The 21,449-nt window shown below is 35.2% G+C and overlaps 1 protein-coding gene across 9 annotated transcripts in view; it reads left to right on the top strand.

The window, feature by feature from the left end:
- Nucleotides 1–19,659, top strand: part of LOC115453800 (ras-related protein Rab-32) — a 45,039-nt gene extending 25,380 nt beyond the window's left edge. For 4 of the 9 annotated variants that reach the window (XM_037442664.1, XM_037442665.1, XM_037442667.1 and 1 more), the window contains exons 2-5: nt 12,330–12,543; nt 13,448–13,629; nt 14,119–14,262; nt 18,719–19,659. In XM_037442664.1, the coding sequence (XP_037298561.1) occupies nt 12,330–12,543; nt 13,448–13,629; nt 14,119–14,262; nt 18,719–18,844 (666 nt within the window). In that variant the 3' untranslated portion in view covers nt 18,845–19,659. Of the gene's footprint in view, nt 1–264; nt 1,117–1,193; nt 1,361–7,625; nt 7,659–8,702; nt 9,034–12,329; nt 12,544–13,447; nt 13,630–14,118; nt 14,263–18,718 lie in introns of those variants that run through there. The other 5 variants (XM_037442663.1, XM_037442666.1, XM_037442671.1 and 2 more) reach the window with 5 other exon arrangements.
- Nucleotides 19,660–21,449: the final 1,790 nt, after the last annotated feature.

Below are 21,449 nucleotides of genomic sequence, written 5' to 3'. Positions count from 1 at the left end.
ACAATCGGGTCTTAGAAAAATTAGTGAATCGATTCTAGTCTGCCGAAGATAATCGGCTTTGTTGTTTGCCTAATTTTAGCTTTATTTTGACTCTACGTAACCACTTGGCCAGCTAAGTATACTAATTAGATAATAGCGATATCCTTGATGGAATCGCCTCGTCAAAAGTTTATCCGAGATTTGCGCTGCTTGGGTAGTCAGGGAGCAAGGCCGCGGCGGCGCAGCGCTCGCCGGGAGTCAGCTCGGCGGCAGTCGGCGCGGCGCGCTCGCTCCACCACCATGCGCGACGACGAGCCCCCGCTCCCGCCGCCCTCGCCCGCGCCCGTGCACGCCGGGCCCTCGCGTCTCCGCCGGACTCTGCACACGCTGCGCTCCCCGTTCCGGCCCGGCTCGCCCTTCCACATCGGCTCGATCAAGCGCTCCGGCTCCATAAAGTCGGTCCTCTCAGACGGTGAGATCTCGCGCGACGAACGCACGATGCGTAAACGGAACAAGAAATACCGCGACGCGGCGAGCGACGCCTCTCGCAGTACCGACAGCTCGCCCGGCACCGCCGTCGTCGACAAAAAGAAAAAGGATGGCAACCTGCTGCGTAGAATGGGCAGTATGGGTAAGAAACGCATCGAGGAGGTAGCTAAGCCGTCACCTAAGCCGTCCAAATCCACCCTGGAGCCACCTCCCAACCTATCATTTGAGCCAGAGCCACAAAAGGAAACTGAACAATTGACGCCCGAGCCCGCAAGTCCTATTGCAGTGGAACATCCAGTAGCAACCCGACCATTCACAAAAGCCGCCTGGAAGCGGAACAGCGAACCCGAAATGGAAAAACCGGTCGAAGAGCCGAGCCCGGGAAACGCATTGCGTCGGCGCATAACAATTGCCGCTCAAGCGTCCACGTGCTTATCGGAGGATCGCGACGACGGAGAGAGGGGAGCCTCCGAGGTGGGGTCACTAGAAGAGGCGGTGGCGTTGGCGCGCGTGAAGCTCGCGGCCGCCGCGCCGCCCTCACCGTCACAACCGCGCGACAACCACGCCGAGGTAGAGGGGTGCTCGGACGCGATGCCCGCTTACGGAGACCTCATCGAACCGGAGAGCAAGGGGAGCGAGCCCGCACCGGTGAGTGGTTGTGGTTAGAGCGGCGCACGCGCGATCGCTGCGACCCGCCGAGTGCCGGCGCTAGTCGTCAGTGTCCGAAGGGTCCTCAAGCGATGCGCGCGCGCCATGACCTTCGAGGAGGCGGTCGACGACTGTTACCTGACCGTTTGCGAGTGTTGCGGCTTCAGCGCCGAGACGACCGTGTTGTTCCCAGTACGTTTCATTTCACGATAGTTTACAGCGGACGGGACGCGCGATGCACTTCGTGAGTACGACCCGCTTGTCTGCTCGTGTGCTTGTATTAGATTATTTTTCTGTTTGCTCGGTGCACGTCTTCATGTTCCATTTACGCGTAGTTAAGAATATTTGTATACTGGAGCATGCTGAGTTCAGTGTACGTGATTGAGTGCAAAAATGTTTCAGTGCTCCGAGATTATATATTTACCGTCAGTTCTATGGAATCCTCGAGTGGAGGCTCGATCAGGGTTGTTCGGTTGTTATTTCATAATATGCAAATGTATAGTAATAACTAGTCTGGCGATCGATTAGTGATGCAATGCATTTTAGACAAACGACCATAATTCAAAATTCACTTTCCACTAATCATCATTTGCTGGGTGTCTTAATTAAATATTTACATGGGGTTTAGTGAAGTTGAACTCAAGTTATTTCATTAACTTTCATCAAAATATTATATAAACACCGATATTTCATTGAAATGGGCTGGTGAACTTCGTAAATATAAGTTTATAAAGTATGTCGTAAGGAAGTTTGCCATTTTCTATCCCTTTCTTGTCATAGGGAACATTTGTTGACCTAATTTGCCCATTGTGGTGTGAGGTCACTGATAGGTCATGTCATCTCTGTCTAATAACGAATAAGCCCCTAAACAAGTTTTAAGATATTGAAATATTTTTAAAATAAATAATTATTGTAACATATATTCTATTCGCTTAACAATAATGATTGTATTGGCTCATAGGGGCGGCCGCCTTGAGTTGGCAGATCGCATTGCACCTACTGATTAATATTCATTATGATCACAAGGTATCTGTAACTAACGGGCTGTTTAAGTAGGGACAAATAGTTCGATAGTTCGTTCCGTTATCCGCTATAAACTGGTTTAAGTATAAATAGGTTTCCTATAAAATACCATGTTTGGGTTACTACCCAAACATGGTATTTTATGCTTAGAAGCAAAAATAAATAAGACAATATTACTAATATTGTCTTATTTATTTTTGCTTCTAAGCGTTGTACATGCAATGACTGAAGAAAATTATAGTAAGTGTAAATACTAAACATTACTGTTGAATTCAGGTCTTCTTCGGCCTGCGTTCCAAACCATTTAAATCCATTTAGCGACCAATGCGTTCGCATTTATCAAACACTAACCTTTGCTCCGCCTGCGTGAGAAAGTATTTCCGGGATAAACGTCCCTATTTATATTATCCCGGGATAAGAAGTATAGCACTTACGAGTAAACTTACTATAAAAAAATCAAAATTGGTTTAGTATTTCCTGAAATTAGCGCATCCAAACAAACTCTTCAGCTTTATATATTAGAATCAATTCTCCACAAATGACAATTATGAATTGAAAAAGTCAATAGGGGTGATATCGTATAAATACATGCCCTGCGATGATATGTTCATATTTTGATAGATTAAATGTGGCGAAGAGTTGAAAGTTGAGACATCCTCAGGTCATAAGGTATATGTAAAAACAAACAAACACACGCCACGCTTTTATCCCCGAAGAGGTAGGCAGAGGTGCAACCAGGGCACCCACTTTACACCGTGTGTATTCCGTCCCATAATGTGGTAGGAGGCTAGCCTATCACCATATCGGGAACAAATTCCAAACTCCAGGCTGATGCTGAACAAAAAAAAAACAAATATAGCTTTGCCCGACCCGGGATTCGAACCTAAAACCTAATAATTGTGTTATTGGATAGATCTCAGCTTCAAATACAAAATTGGATAGAAAATCTTCAAACCACATTTAAGGTACCACTGAAGGATCAGTTCGCCCCGATCATGGCAAAACAGTGGGTCAACTGAACTAGGTATCTTCAATACTTGTAGCTAACAAAACTACGCCACCCAGGCAGACTCATGGTAGGCAGACAGGTACTTGTGTCCTAGCATCTCTGCTAATAATATACTGATATCATCTATGATCTTCATTAACCACGACGCGTGTCTTGGCATCCGTGAGATTATATCGTATCCCATTATCATAACTTAACCTTTGTATGAAATCACGCTAGAGACGAGAGATATCCATAAATCTAGATGCATAAAGATTAGCAAAGATACATAAAAAATTTTAGAACGCACTACTGATAAAAGGATTTTTTGTAGAAATTTAATAAAGACACAGTAATCATTGTGAAAAACTCGTCATCGTCGCTTATTCCGATGTTTTGTCTTCTGGAAGATGTACTGACCTCTGAATGAGGCTGTGCCCGGATTATTTTGACGTCACCAATCACTATGTATATAATGTTTCTCGTAGATCAATTGTACTTGAACTGGACCGAAGGCACATACTAAGATCAAGTCCAGTGAAGTCACTTTGCTGTCTCGAGATAAATAGCACAATAAAAATCGTCTTTATTGATATTCAACTGTTGTACCAATAATGTTATGATTTTTTTTGCGTATACTGTCATTTTAATTAATTTGATGCAAAACAGTTAGCGAATTTAAATCTTATTTCCAGAATTAAACATTCAACACATTTTTGAATTATTTTGTAAAGCAATTTCAACCAGAATATCTTACTAATAAGGACTTTAACTAATCCGTCCTATCAATGAATCACATTAAGTATACCAATCTCAAGTTAGAAAGCGAGCTCATTATTGTAAAATAGTTGGCAAATACCGGTTCTGCAACATTCGTCTTTCTCTATCCAAGGTCGAAACGCGACATACAATAGAAACTTGTGACAAAAGTGTTTCAAATTCTTAATGACCGATTTGTATCGCAATTTATTTTGTTTTTATACAAAATATTATTATTTAGTTCCTCAAAGTATTGCCTCATTCTAAATTCACTCTTGATAAATCATACTAACATTATAAATGTGAATATTTGTGAAAATGTTTAGATCTTAGTTAGAAGTAGACGCAGCCACCGCTGAACTGAGAACCATGAAATTTGGGACACGGGTAGACTACGGTCCGGGTTAACAATCAGGCTACATTTTTCCCGATAATGTGCTCCTATGGGAAATATTAAATTTATTATTATTTTTTAAGCAGATGACACTAGCGTCGTTCAGATTGCGCTATGGATCGCTATTGTGATTTAGGGATCTTTGTAACAGGAAGGGCTTTCTCGCAGGCGAGTCGCGAGCAACCATTAATATTTTTATAAAATATAATAGCGTGACGAGCTGATGCAGGGTATCTAACTGGTAAACGTAAAATTAGCCTTTAAATAGTAGCAACATAATCTACATTCAGTTTGAAGTTAATGCCAACATTGCCCCGCGCTCAACATTATTTTTATTTGTTTTCTCATAATCAATCTATTTTTAAAGGCGGTAATACGGTGTTTTTATCATATTAGGATTACAAATCTTTAAACACGTTGTTAGAGTGTGTCACGTTCCGGAATCAGCCGGTGTATACCGTGTTTATATAGGCCGCCATAATTGTGTCGACTGGCGAGGGGTAATCACCTCTTGTCAGGCGCCATTCTATCTGCACCTCACTCCACTTACCATCAGGTGTCGAGTCACTTGCCCTGCCTATAAAAAACACGCTCAGGCGCTTATAATTTGATCGGGATTTCCATACGTAACAAAGACTTTAGTCCGTCAGTCAAAGATTGTAATTTGTATCCAATACGCATACTGTATTATAGAAACATATTATATTAATATAATCTCGGTGAATTAAAAAAGTGCTAAATGAACCCCTATCCTCCAGTGATAAGATCGGAAGCTTATCTTGCTATGGTTTATTTTTTATGTAAATATAGGTCTCATAAATATAATATCATAAACTTGAATATTTTTTTTATGATCTTGAAAATTATTATTAATTATGGTATCATAAAAACCATAATATAATTCTTGTTTAACTACTTATTAAAGGTTATGAATTCAGTATTTATGACTTTAAATATAGATTCATAGGCACGGTAAACATCGGTTATATTTTGGTACCACGTTTAATGGTTTTTTGGGCGACTATTGGGCGACAATAAAGACGATGTTTAGGCATAGGTATCATGCCTCTTTTCAATCTGTCGCTATCAGTAGCACTTGTTTTTTTATGAGCAATTGTGGCGCTTACCCCCATGCGAACGGACATTCTGCCTTTTTTATTGGCCTTAAGTCTTTCCCGGTATAAGTTCCTCTGAACATTTTACTAGAAACTACATTAACGTTTAACAATTTAACTGACGTGTTTGTTATTTTTATTTCAAATTGCTTCGTTAATATTGAAAAATGTCTAGTTTAAGGCCTATGTAAGTCCGCAATTAGAGGTCCCGTTTTACGAGTCAAAGAGAGATGTGCGTATAACCCAAGAAATAATAATTTTTGATCATTTTGAGTATAAAATATGTAAAAATCATTAAGCTAATTTGACTTCTAACAAAACCATTACATTATGATTACCAACCGGTTAGTAAAAATTACGAAACAAGTTCAAAATAATAATATGCATACTTACCTAATTAACGAGGTAAAATCAATGTGAACTTGTTATTAATATTTATAAAATGTATGTATATAGCCAGTGGAATAACTATGAGACAATTATTATAGGATGCCTTATGGCACGCAGGCCAATGTTCTGTCATTGAATTGATAATTCTAATACCTATAGAGTATAGTATTGACTGTTTAATTGGACGATACAGGCATAAGAGGGCATATAAAGTATGAAAGCATAAGTTAAGAGGAATATTCGATGTCTATTGAGCTTTTCACGCGAGATAAAATCGGTTCAATTAAAATAATTTTTATTATTATAAAAATAATTATTTTTATTGTAAATGTATTTATTGGTCATGTCTTAATTATCAAAATTAATTTCATCATATTTATTTAACCTTTTAACAAAATTTAAATTGTCATATATAAGTAGGAACCATCAAATTTACCACTTTGGCTTATCTATTATTAACATAATAATGTTGCACCAGATACGTATAATTTTATGCACGATTAGATGCATATGTATTTTGCTTATGTAACTAATATATGCATATTACATGCGAAATTACTTATGTCTAATCCACTAGTCTAGACTTAAGTATTATTTCATAGATCTGCTATGCGATGTTCTTATGATATGCGGAGCCTACGGGTTTTTAAAATAAACGATGTGCAAGTCATAAAAGGGTAGAAGTCCATGCGAATTATAAATAAAATTGATTCGTCATGAATTTATGGGTACAGTCAAGAGTAGATGTTTGTTATATCTTTAAACTCAAATTTTAATTATTTAATTTCTTACAATACCAAATTTTTAATCAACCAACACAATATATTTCATTATGAAAAAAATAATGCTAGGTATATCCCAAACAGCCTAAGTCCATTTGCAATAATTTTAGCAGTCCGGGTGGCGAGACAATTTTAAATTTCAAAATTCAAATATGACATTCTAATTCTATTTTTGAAATATAATACTTCCGTCACAATAACTGTGATTTAGCCACTGAGTAATGAATGTGAGCATATACCGCGCATTCCTCCATAGCCGAGGGTTGAAGGGAGGTCGCTCATGATGCGTGGCGGACACCCGACACCCGGCTAGACTTACCGCAGTCACTCTCGCGGTTCTTGTGCAATGCGCGTTTACCGCAATTGCTCGCCTAAATTAATCTAAATCTTATTTTAATAAACTTAGTGTTCATTTTTGATGGGTTAACAGTGGGAACGGACTTAAGCGCGTTGTAGTGTTAAGCTTAATGATTTATTTTAATTCGAATGTATTTATTGAATAACAGTACAAAAGCAATAATAAGTTTCGAAGTGGTTTTCAGGTAAGTGGCAATTTAGGGTATCATTAGATTCACAGTGCCTACATGAGTATTTAAATAAAAAACGCATCGAATAAAATGAATAATAAATTAATAAAAAAATAATAATTATACACTATTAGTAGGATTTAATGTAGTTATAATGGAAAACCAAATACGTGTTCAAAAATGTGCATATAAATTAAGTAACTAGTCCGTAAAACAATGTCATATCTGATTTGTTTTTTAATTTCTGCTTTGTAGAATCTACGAGTATATTATCAAATGTAAAAATAGATTATGAGTAGAAAAACACTTCGAAACTTATATTTTTTATTTGTATTTATATCGATAGCGGTCAAATTACATTGATATCATGGCGGTCCATGTGTAAAGCAGTTCCTACTGTTACAAAAACTTAATATGAACTCTAAGGTCACAATAATAACATATATAATTAATAAACTTCAAAATACTGTTGCGTGGTAGACAGTGGCCTTTAGTGTGAATAACAGTGAACACCTTCTGATTCATACACCGTGACATTGTGTGAGAATGTATAAAAAAATCGAGGTAAGTTTAAAGAACATTACAAAATTTTAAATTTTTTAGGTTATGTGTTTTTGGACCACTGATTTTCTTACACCTGTACCTCACTGTGGTGTTTGGACTACGTGATGGGCTATTTATTTATATATGTCATAAGAATGACTGTCGTAAAATAAAGCTCGACCGAATTAACATTTAACACTAATGCAGTTTAAAATTTAAATCATAAACACATAAATGTTGGATTCTCCAATAAAGATAGCATCTATTTTAATATTCTAATCTGAAATCCTTACTTTGAAACCATCTTATCATTTTACGATCATCGCTATTTTTGTAAATAAACAAATGCTTAAACATTTGAATAATAAATATACTGGAATAATGAATTTTTTTAGACATTATAAACTTAATTAAGGTCCCTTTTTTCTGTTCGATTACTTTTTATTTTATGTAACGATTTGATGTATAAATCCGTATAATATGGAATAAAACCCTTTTGCTTTTGAATTACATTTCTCGCTTAAAATTTGGTAACCCACTAACAAAAACTTCGTAACCATTTCTTTGTATATTAATGACCGATTATGATCATCTCCTTGCATCCTGAAACTCCTTAATGCCAAAACCTCTATAATGTGCGCAATAAAATTTTATAGTAGACTAAACAAATTATACTATAGATTGATTTATTATTTTATAAAGGTAATTCCAAATTAATTTGAATCATCTTTTTAATGTTCAGTTTGAAATATTGCTTGGAAAAGATTACGTAATGATCCCCATTAACATAAAATTATTCTAATTACTTATGAATATGAACTTAGGGACATACTTTGAGGTATCCAGTTCTTTTTAAGTTCTGATGCAAATATAAAGTGTTACGCGCTAAATAAATTTAAAGTGGTATTATTTGGTGATATCTGTTTAAAAGTCCTTTTGAAAAGGTCGCGAGGAGAACAACATAATTCGTGTATCCAAGCCGGATCGACACAAATATTGAATCGGTCACCAAGGAGTGCAAATGACAAATACTCGTCCGTTATCAGTGTCCGATAACAGCGTTGCTCCACTCAAACCAACTTCATAAATAAGCCGGTCATCGGACTTGAACGATAGTCCGATCTCGTAAGCCGTACAACTTGCTTCCTTAGTTTTGCATATTAAAAAGTTAATACCGAATATAGATAGCATCTGAAACCTGTTACATTAATTCGCTCAAGCGGAACATAATGGTGTATCCTTGAATTGATAGTGCGATGTGGTTCACAGAAATCGAGAAAATTCTACATTGTTCTCGAAAACTGCCGTATTGGACTTACTGTGTTTCTTGACGACGGTACTGTGTCGTGACTTGTGATTGAATATGTCACCTAAACAGAAGTCGGCCGCTGGTAGTGTAAGTTTTTTTTTTATACATCAAGGAAACTAATTGTATACAGCCAGGCGGTGAATTTCGTAAGAATTTCCACCAATTCCCCTATTTATTTGAATTGTCTAACAATATAATATGCTGTTAATTGATTGATTTATAAAAGCAACTTTGACTTAGTCATAGTGATGAAAACATTTAGGAATTTAGTTTCACGGAATTTCCGTCTAGAATCGACATGTTATTGACATTGTTAGTAATTAATATATTATATTGTAAAATTTTAGCCACGTATCAAAAAATATTATGGAAGAATCCGTACTCGTTTTTAGGATTGGAGTTGAACTTTAGCATTGTGAGTAATTAAGAATATAGTATCAATTTTGCGGAGTTTTAAATAATATAAAAGAATCCGTACTTGTTTTTGGAATTTGATTTTAACCTGGTTTTATAAATTATTCTCATCCTACGATTGAGTTTCGACTTATTTATACTTGTTTTTCGCGATAACCGTCTAAACTGATTATTCTTTCTGCCCATTTAATACAAAACACGTCCTTATAATCACATGTTACGGTTCATAGTCGCATATGTTACATCTAAACACTTATATTAAGAGCTGCCGTGATGGTTTCATCTAGATCTAATTAGAATTTGGGCTGTAAAACTAGTGCGGTCTTGTGCTTGATTGCGAAAAAAATAATAATTTTCGTTTGTAAACTTTTGAATTTCGCGAGGTATTTATTCTTGATATACCATTTGGGTATTGTATACGATACTTAAACAAGCGTAGTTAGTGATTCTAGGTGCCCTAGCGTCTGTACCTAGATTTTCAAGGTCGATGGCCTGCTACGTTGTATTTTCTTTCCATTGTAATTGCTCTTCAATTTGTCCATAGTACACAATGTAATCAATTGGCGAGGTATTGACATTGATAAATAATGATTCATCAGCTAACATAAGTTTTGTTTTTATATCGTCATGCAATTGTTGAGTGAAGTGTTGTCTTTAACAATTTCGTAATTGTAAAGTGAATTTCAGTGTTATAGAATTTAAATGTGAAACAACTGCTTATTGAAGAATCGTGTTCTTTCATGCAAATTAGAATATTTATTGGTTAATGTAATTAAAATGAATACTTAATAAGATGTTTAAAGTTTTAGATTATGGAAATATTGTCTTAAATTATTACGGATCTGCACATGTAAATTGCATTTTCTAATATTACTTATCTGGTTCTAATAGGCCGGCATAATTGTGTCGACTGTCGAGGGGTAATCTTTGATCAGTCGACATTATATTGTATTCATCAAGTGCGGTTGGGTCACACTCCCGTGAAAGAGATTTTCCGGGATAAAAGTCATAGCACTTTAAAATCGGTTTAGTAGTTCCTGAGATTAGCGCGTTCCAATAAAAAAAACTCTTCAGCTTTATATAATAGTATATATTATAGCTTTATAACAAGCATGCACTTATTGGTTATTACTCAAATTTTAATTGCCTTACAATGAAATCGAGTGCATAATAGAACTGGAATAGGGAACAGATAAATGGCTCGGATATATTGATTTCATAAACCGTACGAAACGAATCAACAAAGCTACCTCCGACGTATTCTTGCAGTTATGACTAATATTTGTTTTTGTACTGTCCGCCTAAAGCATGTGTACTAACTATAATTTAATAAATTATTTATTTATAACATGAAATGTTATACATTATTTAGATCCCGTCTATATTAACTCTACCAACAGTTCGGAAAGCAGTTCTCACCAGAGAAGAACGGGCAAGAAAATTTGGTATTGCTTTTTTCAAAATCAGTTTAAAATGTATACTAAAGTGATAAAAATACAGTTGGCCTTTTTATTTTTGTATAGAGCAGTTAATTTATAGAGTTGATATAAAACATTGTCGAGTATTTGTCAAACAAGTTTAAACCGCGTGTCTTGCTACATCGAGTTGCCTCAAACGGTTATCATGCAGTTTAATTGACGTTGATTATAGTCGATAGCGCATCAATAACCATTAATCCATCCGATATTACCCATATCTTCTAACGTTGCACGAGTACTAGATAACAAACCTACAGTCCAAATCCCACATCAAGTTTTGTGTCGGGGGCAACATCCATATGCGAATAATCGTTCGGTTAGGGTATTGAAACCGAGACTTGGTCAAAATTTACTCTTCGTCCTGCCATTAGAGTTGTAGTATTAGAAGTGCATATGCTATGGTAGAGGAGGCCCGTGCCCAGCAGTGGGACAGTATATAATACAGGGCTGATATTATTACTATTATATATGCTATGGCGTTGAAATTATTTAGGGACAGGTGTGACTTGTAGTAGGGGAGTGACTTCCTCATGGCTTACTTTATAGATTAACAAAACATTACTGCGTATATCAATGATGTACATTTTAATTTAATTATAAGTATAAAAGTATTTTCCGGATTTCTTTGCGGTTTTTTGTATTGTTATTTTCTCCTTACGTTTCGAAGCTTTGTAGCCTTCATGGTCACGGGGGTGGGAATGAGGTGTTGGCCGTCCGAAAAGTCATAGTTACAATATCTACCTACATGTTACAATTATAATATTTTTGTCAATGTAAATTTGTCAGCATGTTAGAGAATTTTTGTACATTAAAAACGACTTGCATGGCCTGTTCACCTTTTCTTTATACGCAATCAAGAGAATCTTAGTTAATGTAAATTATGTTTCAAAACACCAATGACCTAGTTAAGTCTAGACATTTTGTGTCGTAAATATTTCTTGGTTTAGAGGTCTCAAGTTGAGTATGGTCAGGAGATTTGAAAACTAAACGCCTTTGACTTTTGGGTATATTATAATTGAATTAACTTAATTGCGAACGTTCATGGCTTTGAATTATTTATCAATATTAATCTGCGTTGCGTTCTTAACTCTCACATCATTTGAGATACTAAATACAATGACAAAACGATTAGTAATGGGACTATTTAATATAATTTTGAGAATGGAGTTAAAATTAAGCATAACAATATTTTTTGCACTCATATAATATAGTTTGGGATTTTACATAATATATTTTATAAATATATAGAATGCACGTAAAAACCCAAATAATTAGCATCAACTACTTATAGTATTCTGATATCAACTTCGGGTATCAACTTCAAAGGACTACAACATCTACACTTCGAAAGTAATCCACTCAGCAATCGAACTCACGGCTTCTGGTCTATCATTCGCGCAGAGCTTTTACCGCACCAATTTTACCCAACCACTTCTAAAGAAGGGTAATGATTTACTTTTACAAATTGACCCTTATTTCTTTATATTACAGTCGCACGCCTCACCCAGCGTAGAGAGACGGGAGCACCTGTATAAGATCCTGGTGATCGGAGAACTCGGCACGGGCAAGACCTCCATCATTAAGCGATATGTCCACCAGTTCTTCAGCCAGCACTACAGAGCCACGATAGGCGTCGACTTCGCACTCAAAGTTCTTAATTGGGACGCGAATACCATCATACGTTTACAGCTATGGGATATTGCAGGTATTTATTTAAGTGGTAGTATTGCAAATAATAATTGATAGTTATCACTAGCAAATTGGATACTTTCGTCTCAAGTTTATGAGCCGACAAAGTTACTGTTAAATCCTATATCCTGTTTCAAATTAAAAATAAAGAATTAAAAAACGAACAAATTAATTTTTGCTACTGTGTCAATTGCTTTTTGTGCAAACTTTAATCTTTTATGAACACCTTTTTTTAAGTTTCCGGTATATTTATATTTCTTTTTAAAATCAGATTGTTTTATTGTCATTTATTTGACGCAAGATATTGAAGATATTATTTGTCGTAAAAACGACACAGCCAATCACAATAAATTGGAATTGGAAAATATTATTCGAAGTTGTATCGAATATTATAAAAATAATTAAAGATGATGGACGATTTGTCTCTGAGTTTCTCCAGCTTATTCTTCCTTATCATTGTGATTTACTGCTGTCTATTTTTGTTACTGCCTATTATGGTTCCTCAATAATTATAATTATTACTGTTATATTCTAAGGTAATATTTGTTCCTCATTTATTCTCTTAGGTATAATTCATAGATCTAGCTTACGTCGCGCTTAAAATCTATTATGGTATTAAAATGTGTCTGACCTATTATAATAACTAGGATAAACTCTAACCTAACCTCGAAATCAATCCCAGGACCTATTTCACCTAAACTTATGTCTTAGAGTGACAAGCGCTCTCTCCACTAAAAGTACTGCGTTACCCCTGTCACGCAGTACTTTGTGTTTCAAAGTTATTGTATTGCTGTTTATGGGCGGTAATATAGCTTTCCATCAAGCGATTGCGATTCGCATCTCCTCATTTAAATGCTATAAAAAAATGCTCTTATATCTTTATCAGTCGGTTCTTTATAACTTGAGTGCCTTGTCGCCAGGTCAAGAGCGTTTCGGCAACATGACGCGCGTGTACTACAAAGAGGCGGTGGGCGCGTTCATCGTGTTCGACGTGGCGCGGGTGGCCACCTTCGACGCCGTGGGCAAGTGGAAGAACGACCTCGACACCAAGGTGCAGCTGCCCGACGGCTCGCCCATACCCTGCATACTGCTCGCTAATAAGGTATTGTTGACCTTTCAGAACTTATTGAATAAGTATATATTTATGATTATCTTTGGATTTAGTTACATGTAGATTCTTTCTCGAAATAAATCCCAGTTATCCAGGACATTGTTCACATGTGTACCAAATATTATACAAATCCGTTCTACGGTTTTTACATTTACTTCTGAGAAACATTCAATTTTTTTTTACAGATTTCTGCATTTATAATATCAGTTAAAGTAAGAAAATCCTGAATTCAAAATCACACAGTGCACATTTTTCAAAAATATACTATATGGTTATCCAGAACTTGTTCTATCCGTGTGCCATAATAATAATTATGCAGCGTCCTATTTTCTTTGCCTTAGTCCATAAAAATATTGAAATGCTGCAAATGTAACTACTTATTAGACCGATTCTTTCTTATTTCTTTATTCCATAACAAGGCATAATAAAGCTTACGATCAGGACATTAGTAATAACTTAAATCACTAATTGTCCATACAGTGTGACCAGCAAAAGGAAGGTATAGTGAACTCCCCAACAAAGATGGAAGAGTACTGCAGGGAGAAAGGGTTCGCGGGCTGGTTCGAGACCTCCGCCAAGGAGAACATCAACATCGAGGAGGCGGCGCGCTCACTAGTTAATAAGGTAATCATTTTCAACCAATTTCAAAAGAAGAAGAGGGTTCTCAATTCGTCATGTATTTTTTATGTTTAGTAACTCAGAACTTTTTTTTTATATACCGATTTGCATTTTTTTTGTAAAGGCTTACTTCTAGTCAGGTCCTATAGAAGCATTTATAAAATTGGTTTAGTATGTCGTTTTTTTTTTGTTTCATCGTGTATATGTGTCATATTGATCTTTATAGTGTTGCAGTAGTGGATGTGAGGTATAGTTTCTAGTTTATATTTGTCGCCTTTTTAATATGACTCTAAAGAGCATACGAACCCTCTAACTGTTAATCAAAGCGTTTTTCTTCCAAGATTTGCTTTGAAATCGCTCAACGAAGATTGGTGTAAGGTGGTGAGTTTTTAATGAAAGTTAAGTCAAATAGTTTCTGAAACCAGTGTGTGCTGTTCGCTTCGGAAAATTATATCTCTTCTATATTATAATGCTCCTAATGCTGGCATCACATCCGTTGGACAGGTTAACAAAATGTATTTCTCTTTATTATAATTGTTCAAAACAATAGCACCAGTTGTGTTAAAATTATGGTAAACAAAATTCTGCAGGTTTTAAGCCGATATAGTACATAAATTAAACAATAACAAAAAATCTAGGATTCATTATAAACTGGCACTAGGTACATCGTAGAAGTATCCTGTTTAATTTTCTCATTGTGTTACTTCTAAAACTGGTTAAGATAATTACAGACCATTCGTAATGTCGGTTTCTGTTACTATAATCAAAAATAAGTATCGTAGGCGGAACGTTCAACGTCATTATATTTTTTGCGTTTATTTTGAACGCGTTATAGAAACCAGTACAGTAAGTAGCCGTGGTGAAGTGTTGATATTACCCGATCACTGCTAACCTTTCGTAATTTATTTAATATCTAAGAATGATTTGCAAATCACATTTATGAAAATTATTAGTATTTATATGTTGTGTCTAGATCCCTTTCGGAATATTCAACCCTTAGCCACTGGTAATCGCTAGATTTTTCATACGCACTCGTAGAAAACATTAAAGCCAAAAATATAAGCAGTGAATTATTTTTGGATTAGAATTAAAAAAAACATAAATTCATATGAATGAAAAATCTAAGTCCTACAATATATAGACTAGTATTGCACTGACTGTTGCTTGTTGAGGCAAATAATTGTACAACGAAGAAGGCGCCTGTTACCCTTGAACTTTATACCATAAAGATTGCATGAACAAAACTCATTTGCTTAGTTTTCCAATAAAATATGTCTGAACCTATCTGACTATAACAACGCGGATGTTTTCACAAATCCTTATGCATTTATTCGTCTGTAGATTATTGAACAAGCTATCAATACGAGATAAGGCTGTCCTTTTTACATTTTTATTTTAGCTATAGAGACATCAATGAGATAATTTTCGAATTATGATAAAAGTAATCTCAATAAATGGTTGTCATTGAATATAAAACTGAAATTTAATTGTGTAACACCATTAACATAAAATAATACCAGAAAATATTCTAAAAAAATTGTATAATGATAACAACGATTCGTATCTTAGTAATAAATAAACCAAAGATTAGCATTAACATTTTTATTTAATGTGGGATTATTAGCAAATTATAGTAAAATCAGTGGTTAATAAGTTGCGAAATAATAATGCATATAAAAATTCCACGCGGACTTATTCTAATAATGATTAATAATGGCAGTTTGTAAGAATATTAATGTTTATGACTGCATTAGCTACACTTTACAGAGTTCGAGGTATTGTTAGCAACACGCAACAGTATATTATATGATATTATTTTTATACCTGATATTATTGAATACAAATAACAATTGTTAAAACTTACAGATTATAAAGAAACACGTTTATGAGATCTATTTAATAAGCCGATACGTGCAGGCAATAAAGGAACCAATTTCTTGAATCATAAGATATAAATACATGCGTATATTAGAGATGCAATTATTTTGCCGTCCAACGTTGATTGGTTGTGAAGTTATCATATTGACAAAGCTACAATGTATCTGTTATTTTTTTTTCTTTCTGGAATTAATAGTTTGTACTTTCATCTCAAAAACGTAAAGTTACTATCGCCACCCAATTCTCATCTTCTCTATTCTTATTAATCTTATTCTCTTTCTTCAGTCTTCCTATTTTGATAAGTCTACAATATGCACTTTCAAAATTTGTGTTCCTACCTTTAAAATCCCTTGTAAAGTCTTGCCTGAAAATATGTCAATGGCTAGGACCCTTTATATTTCGTTATATCCAAACCTTATAGAAAATAAAAATATTCCTATAGAATACGTTTCACATTATTTTGTTTCCCTAAATCATTAGACGCAGCGCTTTGAAAGATGTTCCCCAAAATAATAGGGACGAAAAAACCTCGATCTGTTGCTCTATCAATACTAGTAACTATTACAGTTGCTATTACGTTTACGGTATTTAATTCAACTTGGATTGTATGGGATGTAATTAATTAATAAGTTAATTTATTTCCAAACGATTTGTTTCCTCTACATAAACGTTTTCATAGTTTATTCTTATTTGTTCGGCGTTGTATATTGATTAGGATATATTGTGTTATAAAATTTAATATATTTCGAGCGTAATATGTCTATTTTAGATTCTTTCTGATTTAAATAATAGTCTCTTAATTCGCGCACTCTTAGTGTTTTTTTTGTTCGTCACCTGTTTTAGTTCACGTTTATTTCTCTTTCAATATGTTGTCTACAGCAAAGGCTTAACCTATATAATACCTATATAGGCGGAAATAGATTCTATATAAAGAAGTGAAAAATAAGTGCATCTTTTTACACACATCCCCTGTAGTTTGAACATTGCAACAATGTTACGCAATAATGTTTTACATAGTCCATGTATAAATATTTCATAACCGGCCGTAAGTATGACGGTCGGAAGATCAAAAACCGGTTCGCACCACGGTTCTAACGACGCGACGGTATCGTTAACTCTAATTTATGTAAGTCCGTGAACGCGTCGAAACTTTTCGTCTACAAATATTTAAAATTATTTTTATTACGATGTTGTTTTTCTACACGCTGTTTTAGGGCATGGCGTACCACAAATTATAATTATGATTGAATATAAAGTTAATTTACATATTTTAACCATTTGTTTAGTGATTTTGTTTTCGTCTAATATATTTTATCATAACAAATATGGTGCAATAGATGAACACCGACTAAGTCTCAGCACGAATTTAACTACGTTAGGAATATTTACCACATATACGTTTATTAACTTAAGTTCTATTATTACTTTATGTTAGGCATTGTTATAACGAAAGCATAATGAACGCATTGTTTTTCAGTGTGTACGCTCTTCTTTAAAGAATTTAACTCTTCTACAGTTCATTTCGTAATCACTTTGACATCCTATATAAAAGAAAAAATAAATCAATATGTAATCCCTTTTTTCTCACGGGAATAAAATGCGTTATCGCTGCCGCCACTGGGAGGGATAAGCGGAACGATTATGTTAGTTTTAACGGCCTAACAACCCAATGTCGACGCTTCGGAGTGTATCCGATCATGCAGTGCACTGAGTCTCTAACACTATGTACACGCATCGGGATACGCTAGCTGCGCGGGGCTGTCTCCGTGCGAGGCCACCTTACGCTCCGTCTGGTGAGACAGGGTGCAAATCCTTAAATTCCGAAAGGCACTTCCGGCGTCCATGACCGCAACGGGCCAACCACCCCAATTGTAGTCCGTCTCGGAGTCGTTTCATTGGAATAGTTCAGCGAACAGCTCTTCACTGCTCGCCCCGCGACCCCCACAAAGCCCCATTAAGTCGCCTCTTACGACAGGAAGGGGATACCTCATTCTTGAACAACAATCTCAGTCTCATGAACAAATCTCGATAGTTGCACTACTATCATTCATTAATCTTTTAATTTCTTCAAATATTTTTTTGTTCTCAACCGCCTATTTCATTTTCTCAACTGCCAGCATCGGTATCTGAACTACCTACGACGGTATGCGTCTCAACTAGTTCCAAAAAATATTCCAAAACATTGAACCAACGTTGCGCAATATTTAGGAATGTGTGACGGCTAACTCTGCCCACCATTTTATATTCATTAGTTTTAACGATTACCGTCCACCGACAGGTATGGAGTTTATAACTAATGTGCTTTTTATAAAGAAGTTATTTTTGATGCTGACTTTAACGTAGGTATACCATTACTCATAACGAGATGATTTATCGCGTATTATAATTAAATGCCGCTTCTGTGAACTAGTGGTTGTATAATTAGGTTTTAGAGTGTGAGGTTCTAGTCACGTAACAAAACACTGTGAAAATTATCGAAACGATCGAATACATACAATTATTTTAAACAGAAACGAATATATCCGACATTATGTTCACTTTATTGTCGCAACATTGGAGTTATTATTTGCTTCTTTTGTTCCAGATCCTTCTAAACGACAAATTACTTCAGAGCAGCGACAATAGAGATGGTGAAAAGTTCGCGCTAGACCACAAAATCGCAAACGGTCAGAACAGCAGAGACGGCAACGGCAAGAACTGTTCGTGCTGACCAACCACGGGGAGCCATCAATGAAATGGCCAATCGGAACGCGTCAATTAACATACAAAGAAACGGCGGACCAATCACGTTGCATTCGTTATTTAAAAATTTTAATGTATACATGTATACTAAACATATTCTGTGAGTTTGTAAGTACCCTCATTCTACTTAAGTATAGAGTTGAGAATTATTTCAGAAATTACTTTCGGTTATTGTTTTATCTGATACGTAATGCAATTTGAACAATGTAACGTATATATAAGTACTAAGTAGGAGTTAAATAATGACATTCAAGTGCCTGTATGCATCGAATTTATGTACAATAAAAAATTGGGGTGGGTAGAGTGGTCACCTAGAAAGGCATCACGAACTTACATTAAATTATCACATAATATATTTAGAATTTGGTTTGTCCACACCGCTCCGTCTGCCCCATTGTTTGTTATAAATATATTATTATAAATGGATTGTGAAGTTGTAGTGCCATCCGCGGCTGAGTTATCGATTAATACGTAATGACTATTATAATGTACTTTGTGTTTGGAGCTGTTGGGACATGATACACATTTTTAGAATGTAACAAATTAAATTAAATATTCCTTTTTGCTATTTACTAATTTAAGGGTTTAAAGATTGCTGTGAAGAATATTCATAATTATAATATACAATAAATTTAAGAACGCATTGGTTTTAAATCTATACTACCCTAACACGTCTCTGTGTAAAAGTACATACATATGTAATGTTGATGAATAAGTATTATCTACTTATTGTATGTCTGTGTGCGTGTTGTTATTGTACATTCAATAAAGTATTTAGTGAAATATTTCTTTCATTTTACTACCCCTAATTAACTATAATACATTTAAAAAAGAATACGGTGCATTAACTGTATTTTGAATTTATTTAATTATATTAAATTGCAACCAACACTATATAGATAGATCATTTAAAATGGAACATTTTGGTAAGTAGGTACTTAATATTTTTAAGACATGGTTGCAATAAGGCCGGCTTTATTGTGTCCACTGGCGAGGGAGAATCATGTTTCAAAATACACTATCTGAACCCTTCTCCTTGCCATCAGCATCGCGCCCTACAGCAAACAGATCGTCGACAAAATATGTTAAACTCTATCTACAACTGCTTAGAGAGTGTTGCATCGATTCTATGTAGGGGCAAAAGAAACATTATCTGGACGATTGCATAATCATTAATCATTTATTAATTACAAATAAAAAATTATTCCGCTGCAAGCGTACTAAAAAAATCGTATACGGCAAACAATAGCAAATTCAAATAGAAAGTAATAACGATTATAATAATGCATGTGAAATTAACGTGGGTATAGTATCACATGCTAGCTATGCTATGCTTACAATGAACAGCTAATAAGTAATAGACTCCGGTTATTTTATCATATCCCTACTTTTAAGATACAGGCGGTCCCCTCTCAAAACTGCGCGCTTACCGTATTTTTCGATTTTTAGTGCAACTGATTTTTCTTTTTTATTTTTTAAGAAAATTAAAAGGTTTGCGGGCGGGCGGGTGACTTAACATGATAATATTTTATTAAAGAAAATTGTTTGCAATGATTTTTAACATATTACACAAGCTGCTAACATCTAAGTCATAAGTTTAATCACTTCGTTTATAAAATTCCAAATAAATTATACAGAATGTGAGATAACTTCAACCAGCACAAAAATAATGCCTTTATCGTTCAATTCCCAGAATAAACTTTCTCTTGCATCTTAACTCGTGACGGTGATAAAAAACTGACGGATCTTTTTCTCTTGGGAGATCAAAGTAAATTAAGATACAAACCGAATCAAACTAGTTTTGGACCAGCGTTTTGTGCCGTCACTTCGTATCATCTTATAGGATAATTGAAATATAATTCCCTCGTCGATTCCAATAGAGATTACGCCTGACTAAGCTTCCTGTAAGTATAACTGGCTGTATGTATATTTAAAAGGGAATTACGTGTCAAATTACAACGATTAAATGTAGATAAATTTGAATGAGACACAACAATGGTTACGTGAATCACTGATTAAAAATATTTTATGAAAAGTATTACTACGTTTTTTTTCTGTTTTTATTGGCTTAGTAGGCAAACGAGCAAGCGGTCCGTCTGATGATTAGCAGCATCCCCTGCCCAAGGACTAAAGCAATGCCAGAGGATTAGCCGAGCCTTTGCCTAGAAGGTAATTAGTAATTACTGAAGTCGTTACTGAAGCTTCTTTAATGAATCAAATCAGCTTTATTATTTGATAAATGAACAATTTAACAGACAGCAGACAGACACCAGCCTACTGTTTTATTATATGCAACATAGATAAGCAAGTGTATGTCGACGCAAATGTAGCCTTAGGTCCCTCGCACACTACGTTTCAAGAGCTAACGACTCGTTTTTGAAACGTGTTCTGTATTATATAGAACGTATATTGCCTATGGTCACTTTTAACTTTTATATTAGTATCGATACTATGGAAATGTAATGCGCCTATTTGCGTTTAAAAATATATAAGCCCTATAAGAAACAACATATGTAAAGGTTATTATAATTTCATTGGAAATTCGTATTTTCTTAATCAATTGGACACTTCAA

This window comes from Manduca sexta, chromosome 25, assembly GCF_014839805.1.
Source record: "Manduca sexta isolate Smith_Timp_Sample1 chromosome 25, JHU_Msex_v1.0, whole genome shotgun sequence".
Taxonomy (NCBI): domain Eukaryota; kingdom Metazoa; phylum Arthropoda; class Insecta; order Lepidoptera; family Sphingidae; genus Manduca; species Manduca sexta.
This window is presented reverse-complemented; position numbering and strand designations above follow the sequence as displayed.